Source organism: Phaenicophaeus curvirostris, chromosome 14, assembly GCF_032191515.1.
Source record: "Phaenicophaeus curvirostris isolate KB17595 chromosome 14, BPBGC_Pcur_1.0, whole genome shotgun sequence".
In the NCBI taxonomy this organism is placed as follows: domain Eukaryota; kingdom Metazoa; phylum Chordata; class Aves; order Cuculiformes; family Cuculidae; genus Phaenicophaeus; species Phaenicophaeus curvirostris.
In genome coordinates this window covers 12,911,861-12,929,675 of record NC_091405.1, presented here as the reverse complement: position 1 = coordinate 12,929,675, position 17,815 = coordinate 12,911,861, and the positions used below count along the sequence as shown (strand labels likewise).

Here is a 17,815-nt window from a genome sequence, read left to right as displayed (position 1 = left end):
GGGACCGCCCCCAGCACCGCCCCCGGCCCGCCCCGGGCGGGGCTCCTCCTGCACAAGGCAGAGGGGTCGCTGCAGTCACCCTGGGGCGTTTAGCTTCCCGTTAACCCACCGGCTCCCCCCCGACTCCACCAGTTCCCCCTTCGCCCCCCCCTTAACCCACCGGCTCCCCCTTGACTCCACCAGTTTCCCCTTTACCCTCCCCCCCCACCTCCCCCTAAATCCCTCGACTCCCCCTTTAACTCCCCGGCACCCCCTTAACCCACCGGCTCCCCCTTGACTCCACCAGTTCCCCTTTTAGCCCCCACTCCCCCTGCTCCCCCGAAATCCCTCAACACCCCCTTTAACCCACTGGCTCCCCTTTGACTCCACCAGTTCCCCATTTGCCCCCCCTCCCGGCTCCCCCTAAATTCCCCGGCTCCCCTCTTTAACCCCACCAGCTCCCCTTTAAGCCACCAGCACCCCTCTTAACCCACCGGCTCCCCCTTGACTCCACCAGTTTCCCCTTTACCCCCCCCCGCAAATCCCTCGACTCCCCCTTTAACTCCCTGGCACCCCCTTTTTTAACCCCCTGGCTCCCCCAGTTCAGCTCAGGCTCCAGGGCAGGAAAAGGGCTGCCTGCAGCCAAGAACCCCTCAGAGAAACCCACAAGGAGCACAGCAACACCAGGAATACTGTTAAAGAGCATTCATAGGTCTTGAAAACAACGGTGTGCGAGGTCCTCAGGGCTCTGGTTTAGTGGTGAGCAGGTATGGTTGGACTCGGTGATTTCAAAGGTCTTTTCCAACCAAACTAGTCTATGATTCTCTATTATATGCAATTTGACTACGAGTTAACATTTTTTATGCCGTAAATCTGACAGCTCAGTGAGCCTTCCTCCCAGCTGGGCTGCACGGCGATGCTCTCCCCTCACACAAAAACACCTCTCGGGCTGCTGCTCGATACCAGATGGTTTACCAACAACCATCGGGCTGCTCGAAGTCTCATCCAACCTGGCCTTGAACGCCTCCAGGAAGGGGACATGCAGGACATCTCTGGGCAACCTCTTCCAGGGCCTAACCACCCTCACAGGAAAACATTTCTTCTTAATATCCAATCTGTGTCCCCTTTTTCAGCTTAAAACTGTTCCCCCTCATCCTATCCCTGCACTCCCTGATAAAGAGCCCCTCACCAGCTTTCCTGTAGCCCCCTTTAACTACTGGAAGACAGCTATAACATAGTTTCTGACTTTTCAGCTAAGCTTCTTACCGAGGTAATTGGTTATTGGTGAGAGAAGCCTTGTATGGTTATCGGGGGAGTTTGAATTGGGTTTCTATATATGTATATATTTTATTATTCCCTATGATTATCTTCCTTTCATTACTGTTGTTTCATTAAAGCAGTCTCAGTGATTGTTTGCAACCCCCAAGTCCCTTTCTTTCTCATCTCCCTTTTCCCTTTCCCATAGGCGGGGATCAGGACTGAGAGCTGACCCATTCTGGCTACCAACCTGGCTGGGGGTTGCCAAACCGGGCCAGCCTGTTAGGCACATGGTGAGCGTTTCTGGTCCCAGACTACCTAACCGCTCAGGCACCAGGCTGTCTGCAGCCTCTGGCAGATGGCACCGCAGCACAGACAGACAGACACTGCAATGTTGTGTTTGTTTGCCTTCCTTAGCATGAAAAAACGCTGAACACCAGAAGAGGAAACAAACGGAGCACTAACCTGACCACTTTCTCATTCAACAGAACTTCCATAAGTTACACACAAGTAGCTCAAGTCAAAGAGACCCTGCGAGAAAGCCCTGTGACTCAACAGTGTGCCCAAAGGCTGAACCTAGTGCAAGCTGTGGCTGCAGAGGTGGCAGACGAGCAGAATGAGGCTGATGCAAGGAATATACCTGTTTAAACAAAACCAGATCCAACAGGAAATCGGGCTCTGTGCCGGTATCCCATGCATGAGTCAAGCTGCACCACGTGTCAGCCCCATCTGCACGCAGGCAAGCGAGAGGCTGCAACAGCCTGTGTGGAGGACAGACAACAACAACTCCAGTCTGCACTACTACACGCACCTGCCTTAACACCCAAGTACCCAGAGACTCTGATCTCCGTCTTCCTGACACCTTCCCCAAGAGCCTCTTCGCTACCGGCCGTACCTTCCCCACGGCATCTTGGCCTGTTGGTGCTTGCCCAGTGCGCAGCCACAGCCCCGTGACCTAGCAACAAAAATCTCTGGAGAGGTGTTAGACTTGGTCTGAATGGGGCAGATCAACAGCCGCTTTCATTCCCTGCTGGTCAACTACACTGAGGATCAACCCACCCTTGGTGCCTCAAAGGTCCGTCAAAAAGGAATGTTGGACCCTCACCTTGATTGAGGAATAGGAATTCAGAAAGGGGATGAGAAGGGAAAGGTGGGGAGACAGACAGAGGAACGGAAAGAGGGATTTAGGGAGTCTTTGAAAAAGTGCTTAGGGGTCAGTTGGAGCTTTGAAGAAGGGTTTGGGAGAGTTTGGGTATGGGGCAGACTTGAGAAATATTTTGGATCTGTGAGGCCATTGCAGATCCACTGCAAGTAGCCTGGAAAACAACAGCCCAGCATGAGACCTGTGCTAGTCATTATCAGCATCCAGCAGAGCTGATGGCTGCAGTCTCTGTTGTGGCATTAGTTCCTCAGGCAGAGCTTCCTGCGGGAGGCACAGTGAAGCCCATCACTCCCATGGCTCCTGAAACGCTGACAGCCACAGACAGCAGCCAAGTTACTGGCACCCACATGCACACAGCACCCCAACCACAGCATTTCACACACATGCACCCTCAACCTCCTCCTCCCTTCCTCACTCCACCCTGCAAGGTGCCCTCAGATGCCCTCTCAAACTGTCTCTCCAGCCAGATGCCCAGGACTGTGTCCAGATGGCTTTTGGACTCTCCCAAGGTGGGAGACTCTGCATCCTCTCTGAGCAACGTCTGCCAGTGCTCTGTCACCCACACGTTGGAAGCGTTTCCTTATGTTCAGAGGGAACCTCCTGTGCCAACTGTCTCTTGTCACTGGGCACTACTGAAAAGCCTGGTTCCATTTTTTTTGCACCGTCCCTTCGGGTATTTATAAACGCTGACAACATAGTCACGTCCCCAAACCTCCTTCTCTCCAGGCTCAACAGTCCCAGTTTTCTCAGGCTTTTGTCATGTGAGAGATGCTCCAGTCCCTCTGTCACCTCGGCGGCCCCTCACTGGACTCTATCCAGCATGTCTGTGCCTCTCTTGCACTGGGAAGCCCCAAAGACCTCCTGTGCTACAGACAACAGCCCAGATACCCTTCCTACCCAGAAATTCCAGATTCCCCGACACAGGGAATAAGCCCCAGATAACCTGAGTAGGCAAATGGCCCCATACACAAGTGTCTATGCTCTCAAAGTTGTCTGTATTTATCAATTCCATACAGCACCAGAACCAATATGCAGATTTCCAAGGCACCTTAAATTTCACAGTGATCTTCATTAACAACAACTTGTAATTCTGAAGAGAGAGGATAATGGTAGGAATCTGTCCTGCAAGTGTGTGCCTACTCTGTATCACAGTGTTACAATCAACAATTGAGGCGCCATTAACAAGCTATTTCCACAGAGACTCCACTCAAATTTTCTTCATCTCTTTTGCTTTTTGCAGTCCCTGCCAACATCACATCCAAACTTTGCATTTTCAGGGAAAGCACTAAGATATCCATCAACAAATGAAGTTCCTGCTTAAGTCTATTACAACAGACCTGCTGCAGTTGCCCCAACTCTTAGAGAACTTTCATGTTAACGTTTAAAACAGCAAGAGAAGTCTAACAAAAATACAAAACTGCTCTAAAGCAAACGAAGAAAGTAAAGCGATTCTGGAAGAAAGCGAAGGAATTTAGTTTCTACTTTGTTCCATTTATACAAATTAAAACCTGGTATTCTTAAATATTTAAAGCACAAACCCAGAAGTGAATTATTATTGATGAACAAAGATATCTCTGATAATTCATCTTTTAATAGAAAGCACTTAAATTATATTTTTAAAACAAAGCTGAGAACAGCAAAACTTGGCTGTAAACTTGCAACCTGACAAATATCTTGCGGCATTTCTCATGCTTTTCCTTTGTTTTTGCTGTGTAAAAAACTCATAAAAAACATCCTTCCATTATGGAAAAACAGCAGACAGGAAGGCAGTTAAACTAATCAGCCAAGGAATTAAAAATTTCCTATATGCTGCACAGTAGACAAACACTCCACCACCTATACCCGCCACCCCCAATATCTCAAAAACAATGTGTCAGTGCTTTGGATTAAACGATGACCAACTGAATTGATTTTGTCGTCTTGGCAACACCAAATCCAATGACAGATCTTTCTGTTCTTTTTCTGAATCCACCAGCTGATAGCCAAGCATGTTTATAGCACCTTTGCAAACTTCTTGTATTTTCTTTATTTTCTGGAAGGAAAGAACATTTCTCCAGGCCTGCGAAACACTAACAGCATCCCGAGATGTAATTTTGAAGGCTTCTTTTTTTTTTCCTGGTCCCTCTCCATGTGTGATATTATAGATCCAGCTTTTAAGCGTAGGCGTCAAAGTAAGATCTGCAAATTTATACATTTCTGAGATTTCTGATAATGGATCTCTTACCAGATCTTCAAAACGAATCATTAAATAGCGATCCTTAAGGAAATTTGGTGGTTTTAGAGTAGCTGTTTCATAAATCTGAACATGACTTCTACAAATCTCTTGCATTACTTTGTATTTGCTGTCTTCTACTTTAGTGCCATTGGTACTCAAAACAATTCCATTGTCACGGGCTAATGCTTTGACTGATTGTTCTCGTGACTTGACAACTGCCCTAGGATCACGGACTAAGTGAATAATTTTGAGATTCAGGGATGGATCAGTGAGAAGAGGATAGAGGACCTTCAAGTCAAAGAATCGAACCTCCTTGATGACAACGTGGCTGTAAGTTTTACAGGCTTCCTCCACCTTGCTGAACGGGTACCGTCCGCAAAGAGTCTTGCACGCCATTTCACTGGTTATGTCCGTACGTTGAAAGGAGTCACAAGCAGGAGCCGAACACAGAGCCCGACTCACTGCCCACTGGAAAAGGTCAGATAAGTTTCTTTTCCAAGGCATGTAAGCATCAAACACGGACATGTCGCACAGAAAGACGGACCTGACTAGGTCCCGCACTGCCATGTGCAAGACCTTGGCGCTGTTCTGGTACATCGTGACCCATACGTGCCACGCGGGCTCCATCAGGTAGAAGACGCTGGGGTGCTGGCTGAAAAGCTGACCAACAAAAGAAGATCCTGACCGCCAGGAGGACAGAATGAGGACGTGGACTTGAGATGGTTTCTCCTCAGAATGAGGCATGAAGCTGCTGTACCGGGTATACATGAAGAGTAAGAATCCAGTCTGAACCGTAACAAAAAGTATAACGATTGCACTAGGAATCCGAATCCTTGCCATTCTCAATGAGGAAAACCAATCAAAAAAGCTGAAAAAGAGAAGGAAAATGCTGGTGAACCATTGCTCCTGTGGCACAATGATGATAAAACTTAAACAGTACTAACTCTTGCATTAGGAAAACCCTTATTCAGATATTCATGTATTTATTTGGCACTGTTCACTTCCTTAATCAGTAGCACTGGGAGATTGCTATCTGCAGGTGACAGGTGTCAGAAACAAGTAAGTAACAGCAAGATCACAGCAGAAGTAAGTTTGGAGCAAGTGTTTGATGCTGAAGAAATTTTTTTTCTTCGCAGTGAAAGGTACACATATCAACACATTCTGGACTCCTGAAAGTAAACTATGCAGATTAGCAAATACAGATACGTACTCATTTGACATAATAAATGCATTAAGTTCTTAGTGCTACCCTAATGAAACATGAAAAACACCTATTAATTAGTACTAAAAGCTGAATAGTCACATGAAAGAGATAGTAGAAAAAGTCCATTTTGACTCCTTTACTGCCAAAACATCTCTTCAAGATATAAAGAAATGGATTCTATATTAAATCAACACAATTTTTCTATTAAACTTTTGCTTTTAAGCCTAGAAAAACAGCAAAAATATGAGCCGAGTAGGAAAAAGGAGTCAATAAATGCATCTACTTTCATTATCATACAGTACCTTGTAAGGAGACTAAGCCAAATGAGTAAGGTACTAACTTGCTTGCAGAAGTTTTTCTCCAGAAGTACCATCTCTTGCTTGTAAGATATAGAACCGTGTAAGGCCTCAAAGAATGTTTATTTTTTTAGTTTATCCAACTATGTCTAGAGATTTCCTTCTGGTTATCTCCTGACCCAAGATGGCTACATCTCCAACTCAATTAGGCATACCAATAAATTCTCACAACTCTAAGAGAGCGTTTATTCTTTCTGGTTATTTCTCCATATTTGGAGATTGTCTGCATATTATCTCTTAATACAAGACAGATTTATATAACTAGACAATTAAATATACAAACCAGCTGCAGCAAAACTTATCAATTGATTCTCACACCCCGAAGAATCACCTTATAGAGTTGCTGAATACACACACACATATATTTATAAATCTACTGAATGGATTACACTGTACCATTGCCTTAATTGTGAGGGACAGAACCCAGGGATACAGGCGACTGCTTCTGATGCTCCATGCATTCCACCACAGGACTCGACAGAGGGTGCTGTCAGGCCAGCAATAAGTTAGCATGAGTTACCTGGTGAAATGCCAGTCTGACCTGCTTTGCATTGCCTCACCTCTTTTAGCCAGGGCCCCCCTCCCCTGCTCACAGCTCAGCAGCTCTGCCTGCCCCAGGAGAACTAAAACAGGCTTGTTCCCCTCCACCTCCTCTGCTCCCCAGCACTGCTGCTGCACCTGCCTTGGAGTCAGACTGAAAACATGGGAGGAAAGGGAGAAGCACCAGATGTGCCCTGTGTCCTCACATTACTGCCACTTCAGCTGCCACCTCAGTGACAAGACCCTCCAGCAAGCACCTCTTCATCGACCCATGGACTTGGACTTAGCAGAAATGGCAAGGGAGCTGCTAAAGGTAGAAAAACAGTGAAAAGGACAGCCAAGCACTCCTACCTCTTTCCCATTTCCCAGCCGAGAGGTCTGAAGTGTTGCAGTATTTGGTGGTATCACAAGACATGCCTTTGGACATAATAAATACCGCTTACCAGAAATTATTTTAACAGTTAAAATGCTAATCCTTTTCTGTGACAGTACTAATACTTCTTTTGTGACACTGTTTCTTCAGCAAGAGCTCTGACGAACAGCACACTAATCAAAAGTCTAATTCTAAAAAATTACTGAGGCGGAGCCATCTCTTCACAAGCCACAGCAAACATTCAAAATGTGATCTGAAAAGCATCTGTACTAAGCGTTTAGTTGACCGTCCTGAATCAATCTCTGTCACTGGGCTTGTCCGCTAACAGAAACAAGATCCTGGATTGGATTAACCCTGTGTCTGCCCCAGAATAACTATTCTTATGGATTGTGCAAAGAAAATAAATTATACAAACTGGCCAACAGGGCAGTGATTTTCTTCATCACTTAAATTGGCTCTGATATAATGCTGAGCTGCAGGGCCAGTAGCATCTGCTAGTGCCAAGAGGCTAGATACATTACAGAAAGCTATCCAGTTCTACCGGGCAGGATAAAAATACAGTGAGCAGTAGTATTGACCCCAGAAAGCTTGCTTCCTAAATAGAACACTTTTCAGACCCCAACTATTAGAAAAGAATGGAGGGGAAAAGAAATAAATTGTGCTGTGGATGATTGTTTAGCTCTTGCTTTCAAGGACTTTTATTTGTTTGTCACATAAGACAAGTAATGATGGAACTGAATAATCAGACCTTTGCAGGTCAGCACTGAAAGGAGCACGACTGCTCAATGAACTTCCTTTCAGTAGAGAACTCAACTTGAAGAGACCCAGCAAACTAACAAAAATTAACTTTATAGCTAGAGAAAAAAAAATCCTCCTATTGCATTTTTTCAGGGATACTAAAATGACTATAGAAAGACAGAGAGCACCTCACATTAGCACTGTAAAGATACATAAACTCTCCCTGAGCTTGGGACAAAAGGCTGGGATGAAGGATTCCCTCAGAACAAACAGGTCTGGGTCTGCTGTGGGAAGACTGAAAATGTTGGCTGGAATAAAGAAAAGAATTGAAAACAACTGAGAGAAGAATTCCAAGTACCTGTTCCACTAAAATGACTTCTGAGCAACTGAATCTTAGCTGTCAAAGCCTTCCCCAGCCATTTTGTGTTTGAGAAAATTTCCAGCATATTTTCATTTAGAACAGTTTATGCAGCATTTCTAAAGCCAAAGCCTACACAGAAATTACTTCAACTTTCACAAAATACAAAAATAGGAATTATTTTCCCAGATTATTTTCTTCCACTGAAAAATGAATACTTGGTGCTGTATAACGTGCTCAACCTTTTGCTAGAAAAAAATTTGTTCTGTTTGCTTCTCATACACAAAATGCTGACTTTCACAGCAATCATGCAAGCTGAATCTGTCATTCATGTACTTACAATTGACCAAAACACAACAGTGCTGATGTGAAAAGAATGATAATGATAAATGTCATCATGCATTTTATAGAATTAGTAGGAAAATGTTTGTGCACGGTGTGATAAAGAGAGCAAAGGTCATCTGAAGGTCTCTTTACAGAGAAATTTATTCACTACAAACTTCCCCTATAAAGCATCACATCAAAGCAACCACTGCCAGAACAACTTCTATGAGCTAATATTAGAAACATTATTCACTGATCAAAAAAGTGAAATGCAGGAACATGACAAAGAAAAATGCACGGTATTACTAGTTGTTCTTGCTATAAATTGCCCAGCTGATAAAACATCACTCTGCGGTGCTCTTCCACAGCTAGAAATGGCACATAGAATCATAGAATCATAGAATAACCAGGTTGGAAGAGACCCACTGGATCATCGAGTCCAACCCTTCCTATCAAACACTAAACCATTCCCCTTAGCACCTCGTCCACCCGTGCCTCAAACACCTCCAGGGAAGGTGACTCAACCCCCTCCCTGGGCAGCCTGTTCCAGTGCCCAGTGACCCTTTCTGTGAAGAATTTTTTCCTAATCTCACAAATTCCACATCTCACAAGGCAAAAGCTTACCAGATCACCAACAATATCTAGGTTGTTCTTTGAGTGGGGAAAGAAAAAGTTAGTTTGAAGGGTGTCTTCTGTAACCACTGTTTCTTCAAAAAGTCTTTCCAATAACTCATCATTGCTCAACAGTTGAACTAATTAATAAGCTTGCCTAATTTTTTTTTAATACAACAGTGAAACTGCAACAAAGCGCACCGATGTGCTGTAATTGGACGTTCTGAATTCTGGCACTATATTACCACTTCAGCTAATAGCGTTAATTTAGTCTTTCAAACATCCTACCTTTTACAATCGAGTGGAAAATGAGGCTGGAGCACTTCCAGGTAACTGCCAGGTTCAGTTACTTTACAATAAAATCAAGCATAGCGTAGATTTCATATACGACTGTAACAATTATTTTTTAAAAAGGTTCTACCCCGCTCCTCGAATCCTGTGTTCAGTTCTGGGCCCCTCACCACAAGAAGGATGTTGAGGCTCTGGAGCAAGTCCAGAGAAGAGCAATGAAGCTGGAGAACAAGTCTTACAGGGAGCAACTGAGGGAACTGCGGTTGTTTAGCCTGGAGAAGAGGAGGCTGAGGGGAGACCTCATTGCTCTCTCCAACTACCTGAAAGGAGGTTGTGGAGAGGAGGGAGCTGGGCTCTTCTCCCAAGTGACAGGGGACAGGACGGGAGGGAATGGCCTCAAGCTCCGCCAGGGGAGGTTTAGGCTGGACATTAGGAAAAAATTCTTCACAGAAAGGGTCATTGGGCACTGGCAGAGGCTGCCCAGGGAGGGGGTTGAGTCACCTTCCCTGGAGGGGTTTAAGGCACGGGTGGACGAGGCGCTGAGGGACATGGTTTAGTGTTTGATGGGAATGGTTGGGCTCGATGATCTGGTGGGTCTTTTCCAACCCGGTGATTCCATGATTCTATGAATTCAGGGTTGTCCAGCGTGAGCAAAGACAAGGCATGGCCCTAGGGCATTTACTGCGATGCAGCGGCGATCTCAAAGTCGCTGTGGATGAAATGATGCCTGCGCAGTTGCTGTTTTCATTGGGAATTGTTACTATTTTTAAGGAACCGGGGGGCCAGGGAGGCGCTGCCTGCTGCACCCGTCGCACGTAAAGGAGCAGCGCGGACCCCTCGCTCCGTGTGTCCCCGTCCCCTCGAGGGGCGGCGGGCACGGCGGGGAAAACGGGGAGAGACCCCGTGCCCGCACAGGGACCCCGCTCGCCCCGAACCAGCGCGGGGGAGGAGGAGCGGCGGCTCCCCGGCACCTTCACCCCCGCCCCTCGGCCCCCGCGCCTCTAAAGAACCGGAGCCGAACGAGCGCCGCTGCCGGAGAGCCGCCCGCGGGCTGCGATCGCCCCCCCCCAGCCCGTACCTGCCCGGCCCCGCCGCCGGTCCCCGCCGCCTGCAGACAATGAGCCACTTTCAGACGTGGCCGAGGCGCCGGGGCAGCGGGAGGAGCCTGGGAAGGGGCCGACCCGCACCCGGAGCATCCTCGGGCACAGGCGCAGCCCACCGGGGGCGGCGCGACCCGCGCCCGCAGCCCCCAACACGCCACATCCCCCGGCACCCCACGTCCTCCAGCACCTCACATCCCGCAACACCCGCAGCACCGCATCCCCCAGCACCCCACATCCCCCAGGACCCCCCAGCACCCGCAGCACCGCATCCCCCAGCACCCCCATCCCGCAGCACTGCATCCCACAGCACCCCCATCCCGCAGCACCGCATCCCACAGCACCCCGCATCCCCCAGCACCCGCAGCACCGCATCCCCCAGCACCCCACATCTCCCAGCACCCCGCACCCCCCAACACTCCACATCCCCCAGCACCCACAGCACCGCATCCCCCAGCACCCCACAACCCCCAGCACCTGCAGCACCGCATCCCCCAGCACCCCACAACCCCCAGCACTCCCACATCCTCCAGCACCCCTCATCCCCCAGCACCCACAGCACTGCATCCCCCAGCACCCCGCATTCCCCAGCACCCCCATCTCGCAGCACCACATCCTCCAGCACCCTGCATCCCCCAGCACCACAGCCCCTAACACCCCACATCCTGCATCCCCCCGCATCTCGCAGCCCTGCCTGCCCCGCGCCCTGCACCCCAACACCTGCAGCACTGCCTGCTGCCCCCCGCCTTCCCCTGCTGGGTGAATGGAAAAACACAAACTGAGTAATTCAGAAAGGAGCGGGGATGTGGCTTCTTTCATCCTAGCATCAGGCCTCAAAAAATTCCCAAAGCACGGCTCTCGCACATCCACATCCTCCGTTATTTATGCACAGCACTTCTAAGCAGGCACCTACTTTTTCCAGAGCCACACACAGAAACGTGATCAGTCCCGACGCTCCTCTGTGTCTTCCCTCAAAGAGCAGCATTCAGCCGGGCCTCTGGCACGCGTGAGCGCAGACCTGGGTGGCAGCGCTGTGGCAGAGGGCAGCGGTGTTTATATTGTCTTTTCTGTTGCTTAGCAAGCGAAAAGAAGGGTCCTTAGAGAGTCTTCCGAGAAAGACAACTCCTTCCTAAAGCGCCTTTAATGCTAGTGGCAGTGGGTTCTAGGGTATATTTTTCCCTGTACTTCATAGAACGTCCTGTCCCGAGTTGGAAGGAACCCACAAGGATCATGGAGTCCAACTCCTGTCCCTGCACAGAACAACTCCAAAATTCACACTATGTGTCTGAGGGCACGCTTCTGTTTGTTGGTACAGCCACAAAATTGTACCCACCTTTTTTTTTTTTCCCCATTGATTGTTTACTTACAAAAGTCGAATGGCTCTCCAAGCTTGAAAAGGAGTCAGAACTTCGAACAAAGAACTATAGTCAGTATTAGCGATCCAGGAACTTAACCCAACAGAGGTATCACAGCTGTTTTCCCCCTGCGGTAGTCAATATCTGCCTTTACTACTCCTTTTACACCACACTCATTTACCAGTCCCAGTCATGAAATGCGCTTCTTTCAGAAGAAAGAAATCATAGAATGGTTTGGGTTGGAAAGGACCTTAAAGCCCATCCAACCTGGCCTTGAACACCTCTAGGGATGGGGCATCCACAACTTCTGTGGGCCACCTGTGCCAGTGCCTCACCACCCTCACAGGGAAACATTTCTTCCTAATGTCTAATCTAAACATCCTCTTTTTCAGATGAAAACTGTTCCCCCTTGTCCTATCCCTGCACTTCCTGATACAAAGTCCCTCCCAGCCCGCTGTTTTGAGAAGGAGAAAAGAAAAAGGCACAGACAGGTCTCCAGGCTACCAGGATGTTGAATTCTAGAGAACAAACCAAAAGATGAGATACTGCTGCACAAGTGCTCTTCCACCTTTCATAGCTGTACCACATCATAAGAGTTCAAAAGATCCAGACACACTCAGAATTTTGTTAATTAGCATCTAGAATTGTTCATCTAGAATTGTTTTAGACTCTCTCATGCCATAACACTGCTTTGCTAGAACTAAATCTTAACTACAAAACTGAAGACATAACGGAAATTTTGTTGTTTTCCTTTTTAAGCTTGTCTGGCATAAAAAGTAAGCCCTGAAAAAGAAAATAAACCTAAGTAATCTTCTCTGTCACCACCACCACCAAAAACAAGGGACAGTCTTTCACTGCTCGCTAGCTGATTATAACTGATTTAATTTTTATCTGTTCTAAGTTAGCATTTACGTTCTGAAAATAATTATTCCCTTGCTTTAGAAATCTGAAGCTTCTCTGGTAGGTTGTTAGTTTTCTTTACACAAATACTAGGCTTCTCTGTTCCCAATTCACAATTAATGGTCCAGTGATACAGTAATAATGCCAATAGAAAATAACCATTAAAAACTTGCAGGTATTATCACCCATAACCCAGTTTCTCACATCAACCTCGAATTTATCCATAATCCAATTTAATAACTAAATAAGTACCCACATACAGTCAGTTACAGAAATGTGGCTCTGACACTCATGCATACATTTTTTCACGTTCCTTAGTTTTTCCATTCTTAGTCACATAAATGCACATACAAATAACTCTTGACAGAACTGAAACTCAGCAGTCACTTAATTTACAAGAAACTAAAAGTGGCTTTTGTTGTTACTGTTAACATTATTTTCAGTCTTCAAGGTTTAGCAAAATTAAGATCATATAAAAACAGTCTTATTGCTGGCTACTGGTTTTTGAAGTGAGTTCCAAATGCAATAAAATAAGTAGGTTCTTCTTTAACTGTCAAAAAATATTAAAATTTTCAGTCCCAAAGCAGTATTTCCAGAGGAACAGATGAATGAACAGGTATTTTAGACAGGAAGCAGGAACAGAAGATACCTGGAACATAGTTAACAACTTCTGATCTTCTGAAGTAAAAAATGTATTGAGAATAAAAATAAGTATTTATTTTTTAACTGCAGTTCTTTAAAGCGTTCTCAGGCATCTCCTTAGAACTGGTGCTGTTTGTAGGACAGTACTGGAGACACTGGCAGAACTGGTGCTATTGGAGTTGTAGCCACCACTTGATTCTGGAACACAAACATTTTAATCCTACCAAACACCCAAAGAAAGATAAGGAGAATGCTGACATACTGGATCCAGGCAAATTTAATCAGTTCCCAAAATCCTGGCTGATATTTAAAGAAAGTCAAGGAGTGTTAATGAAGAGCCTTCTGATACTATCACTGCAATAATTAAACAAAGGAATTGAGAGGTGGAAAGGCACAAAATTCATTAGATATCAGTTTGTGTTGCAATTGCAAAGCTTTTGAGCCATGGAAACCTCTAGAGGCCTTTCATTGTGATACGTAACAAAAGCTGTAGAGAATGTCTGTCCTAGAATCTGTGGAAAGTGCCCGTTTCATCCCTGACTCACCAGAATGTAGTTACTGGTAATACTCAGGCAGGCAAACAAACCTCCTAAGAAATGTGCTCCATACAGATTGTTTTAGACGCAGGCTTGCTCTTCGCTGAGAAAATGAGTCATGAATATAATGAATGAAGAATTATTTTGTAGAATAAAATCTTCAGGTGTGTCTGTATGTGTAACCGATTTGCCACATCCACCGCAGCAGTTAATTTTGGTGAGCTTACCTTGCAGACAGATTTCTAATGATTTGCTTTAAGTCACAGAATACAGTATCATGCTTTGCCAGTGGCATCCCCGACAGATTGAGACAGCAGGTGTTGCAGGAGCAAAGCAAGACTCACTAAGGGTATTCACTGTGAATGGCTAAGAAACTGCCCCAAAGGCCATTTTAGTAAGATTGGAAAGCAACACAGGTTCCCACAAGAGAAAAGCAAGAAGTGCTTGTGCAAGCGGAACCACTTGGAGGAACGGGCACGCAGAATGATAGCATTTGCATAGCTAAGAAAGAAAAAGTTCAGCAGCAAGTCCAGAAGAGAAGTTCTCATTTGGCCTATATGTGCAGGCCCAAATAGTGGCACCCAGTTATGTCACAGTTTATGCAGTTTTCAAAGGATATAAGATAACTTCCTCTGGGTAACGAATAGTGGCGTTAATGATAAATGGCATATCTGGAGCTCTTCCAGTCATCCAGACAGGGCTGGGATCTGAAAAGACTGTTGTCACTAAAACGGGAAAGGAAACATCCAGGTTAAGGGGCTTTTCAGTCTTAATACAGAACTCAAACCCACACATAACAGCTGCCAACATGCCAACTACTGCTGTGTGTGATTCAGGCTTACCGTTTCTATCCCAGTATGCTGCAATGATGTTTGTTAGATCATAATCACTTGCAAAAGGACTTGTGCCATTGACCACAGACACCTGTTACACCAAGGAGATACTTCCATTATTTGTCCATGCTTCAAAAATGTAATTCTACCGAGTTTCTTACGCAAAGTAACCGTAACCGTGCCCTTGAAGGAATGGACATAAACACCAGACTGAACATCTTGGCAGAATAACCTCTTCCAAGTTTCAGCCTAACAAGAAAACACCAGTTCCAAAGCTTCAGGGTCCACTCTGTGTAGGAGTACAAATAATTAGAGTGTCATCTATGGTACCAGGAGGATAAAGACAGGGGGAAATTGATGCAGAAGGAAAAAGGTTTCCTCACATTGTATCTGGTATCCAGTCCACAATGGCGAAGTAATTGCCTCTGGTTCAATTTCAGGTCTCCATTTGTATAGAGCTGAGACCCTGGCACAGGAGAAAAAAACTGAAGAAAAGCCATGCTCTGCATCACAAGTGTTGACATTCTCTGAAATTGTGAACATGAGAGAAGAGAATTTAGGGGGCAGGGAACACACACTTTTCTAGCACTTTGTATCCCCCTCTCAATTACAAGATACCAAAGATGCTGGCAGATGCCAACCATTGCTTCAAGAGCTGTTAAGTAAGCACAATCTCTGCAGTTGTAGGCTGCTGCAACAGCCTGCCCCTCTGCCTCAGAAAGCTAACTGGCTATGTCAAAACACAGCAGTATGTAAGAATGCACATCCTTCTGCCTGCTGCAAGACTCCCAGTTATCTCCTGATGACACCCCTTCTGATACTGACTGTTGTGCATCTCTGCCCTCTGTGTTGCACGACAGCCCAAGAGAATATACAGCTTCAGAAGAAATAATCTAACAAAACATATCACAATAGTCGACAAAGCTATAGGAGGACAGACCCACCACAGAAGGAGAAAATTAAATATTTTAGTAAAATCAATCCCTTAGGAATTTCAAATGTGGAAAGGTGCTTACATCCTTTGCATAACTATTACTGGAATATCCCACTGGGTCTATATGTCACAACAAGTAAAACTAAAAGTGCTCACATAAAGATGGTAGGAAAAGAGTAGAATCAGCTGAACACCAACTACATGCTCTGTAGGTTGTAGCGGAAGCTCCAATTTAAAATGCAACTGATCCACTTTGCCATCTTGATTTTTGTCATCTTCTCTAGTCTAAAAGAATCGGTAAGATTTTTTTTTAAAAAGACAGGAACATCTGTTAGAAGAAAAATCAAAATGGTTAAACCCAGGGGATCTCTACAACTGCAGCATGTCCATACCAGTGAAGTAAATAAACTGCATAGTTAGGAAGTGTGCTGGACTTCATAGACACAGGAATGGAGACAAGCAAGAAGTCTGCAATTTTGCCTGTTATACAAGTTTCATGTGGCCACCAGGGAGGGAAAGCTCATCAGATTCATCAAGGTCTCTTCTGTCCTACGCCATTCCAACCACCAGCCCTGCACGCTACAAAGCATCCATTATGGTTGGACTCAATGATCCCGTGGGTCTTTTCCAACCTGGTGATTCTATGATTCTATGCCCTAGTGCTGGATCTTGTCACACCCTGTGTAAACATTTGACTGATGGTCAGGCTTTTGCCTCTTGACGCTGCAGCCTGCCTCTTAACAGCCTCTTTAACAGCCAATTCCTGGCTGTGAAACAAGGCTTGCTATACTTCTGTGCCCGGTGCTTTAGCTATTTCCAGGCATAACAGGATTCATTAACACAGGTAATGCAGAAAAATGCCACTATTGAATCCCGGAAGGAACAATGGCTGCAGGGCAGAGGCTATGTGCTTCAGAAAGCACACACCTGCTTTCAAGACCTGCCTGGCAACCCCTGCAAACTTCAGATAATGATAAGCCACATGGCAGGAGGGGGGGACACAATTAATTCGAGGAAAGTAAACAGATGCGTTCATGCAAAGCACCAGCAGTGCTTATGGACATGTTTAGTGGAGAATGGGGCAGTGTTAGGTTAACGGTTGGACTTGATGATCTTAAGGGTCTTTTCCAGCCTCAACAATTCTGATCCTGCAACACAGAGAGAGTAAAACCAGACTGGTTAAAAATCACTTGTCCCAAGCAAATGTTGTTGTGAGGCACGAGGTTCTGCACAAAGCTGCTGCTGCTGCTTGAGGGCAGCAGGGCAGGGCAGCCACCTGCTCACAGCTCCTACTGCAGCTCTCGGTCCCGCTTCCCACCGGGCAGGCCTACCAACAGCAGTGGCACCCGCAGCCGCTCTCCCTGCAGCCTGTTGAACGCTGGGAACGTGCTCCATGCCAAGAAGCTGCCAGGACCGGGGCCCAGGGTGGCAACGAAGAGCACCTCGTAGCGGAAACGAACCGTGGGCTGCTCCAGGTACGTGTTCTGCTTCAGCCAGAAACCTGCGGGCAAGGACATCAGGCGAACCTCACGATGCAGGTCCCTCTCAAGAAGGGGGACCCTGGTGTTGCGAGTCCCTCTCAAAAAGGGGGACCCTGGTGATGCGGGTCCCTCTCAAAAAGGGGGACCCTGGTGATGCGGGTTCCTCTCAAAAATGGGGATCCTGGCGATGCGGGTCCCTCTCAAGAAGGGGGACCCTGGGGACGCGGGTCCCTCTAGGAGCGGGGAACCCTCAGCGTGAGGGACCCTCGCAATGCGGGTCCTCACAGCGCGGGTCTCACGATACCCGGGTCCCTCCCTCTCGGCGCGGGGGGGGAGGGGGGGGCACCCCGGCGATGCGGGTCCCTCCCAGCACGCGGGTCCCTCCGGGCGCTCACCGTGGCTGCGGTAGGCGAGCAGCAGCGGCGGCACGTAGGTGAGCAGGGCGATGAGGAGCAGCGCGAGCGCGGCGGCTGAGCAGAGCCCGGCCCGGTACCGGGCGTGCAGCGCGGGGTGCGAGAACAGCTCCACGCCGGCCATGGCGTGGTTGGACTCGATGATCCGCTGGGTCTCTTCCAACCTGGTGATTCTGTGATTCTATGATTCTATTGCGCGCCCTCGCCCCGGC

General features: G+C 47.0%; 2 protein-coding genes across 3 annotated transcripts; both read right to left on the bottom strand.

Moving 5' to 3' along the window:
• Window positions 1-3,629: 3,629 nt before the first annotated feature.
• On the bottom strand, window positions 3,630-11,493 carry LOC138726739 (carbohydrate sulfotransferase 5-like). Of its 2 annotated transcripts, none has more exons than XM_069868722.1 (2): window positions 11,423-11,493; window positions 3,630-5,481 (listed from the first exon to the last, which is right to left on the bottom strand). In XM_069868722.1, exon 2 carries the CDS (start codon window positions 5,451-5,453, stop codon window positions 4,272-4,274), a length of 1,182 nt encoding a protein of 393 aa, XP_069724823.1. In that variant the 5' UTR covers window positions 5,454-5,481; window positions 11,423-11,493; the 3' UTR covers window positions 3,630-4,271. The 2 variants fall into 2 exon arrangements, with proteins under 2 accessions (XP_069724823.1, XP_069724822.1); XM_069868721.1 differs by lacking the exon at window positions 11,423-11,493 and adding an exon at window positions 10,488-10,604.
• A 1,336-nt stretch (window positions 11,494-12,829) lies between these two features.
• On the bottom strand, window positions 12,830-17,727 carry TMEM231 (transmembrane protein 231). The gene is made up of 7 exons (XM_069868724.1): window positions 17,586-17,727; window positions 17,041-17,210; window positions 15,866-15,994; window positions 15,159-15,302; window positions 14,785-14,866; window positions 14,562-14,667; window positions 12,830-13,713 (listed from the first exon to the last, which is right to left on the bottom strand). The coding sequence occupies exons 1-7, from the start codon at window positions 17,725-17,727 to the stop codon at window positions 13,524-13,526; spliced, it is 963 nt and encodes a 320-aa protein (XP_069724825.1). The 3' UTR covers window positions 12,830-13,523.
• Window positions 17,728-17,815: the final 88 nt, after the last annotated feature.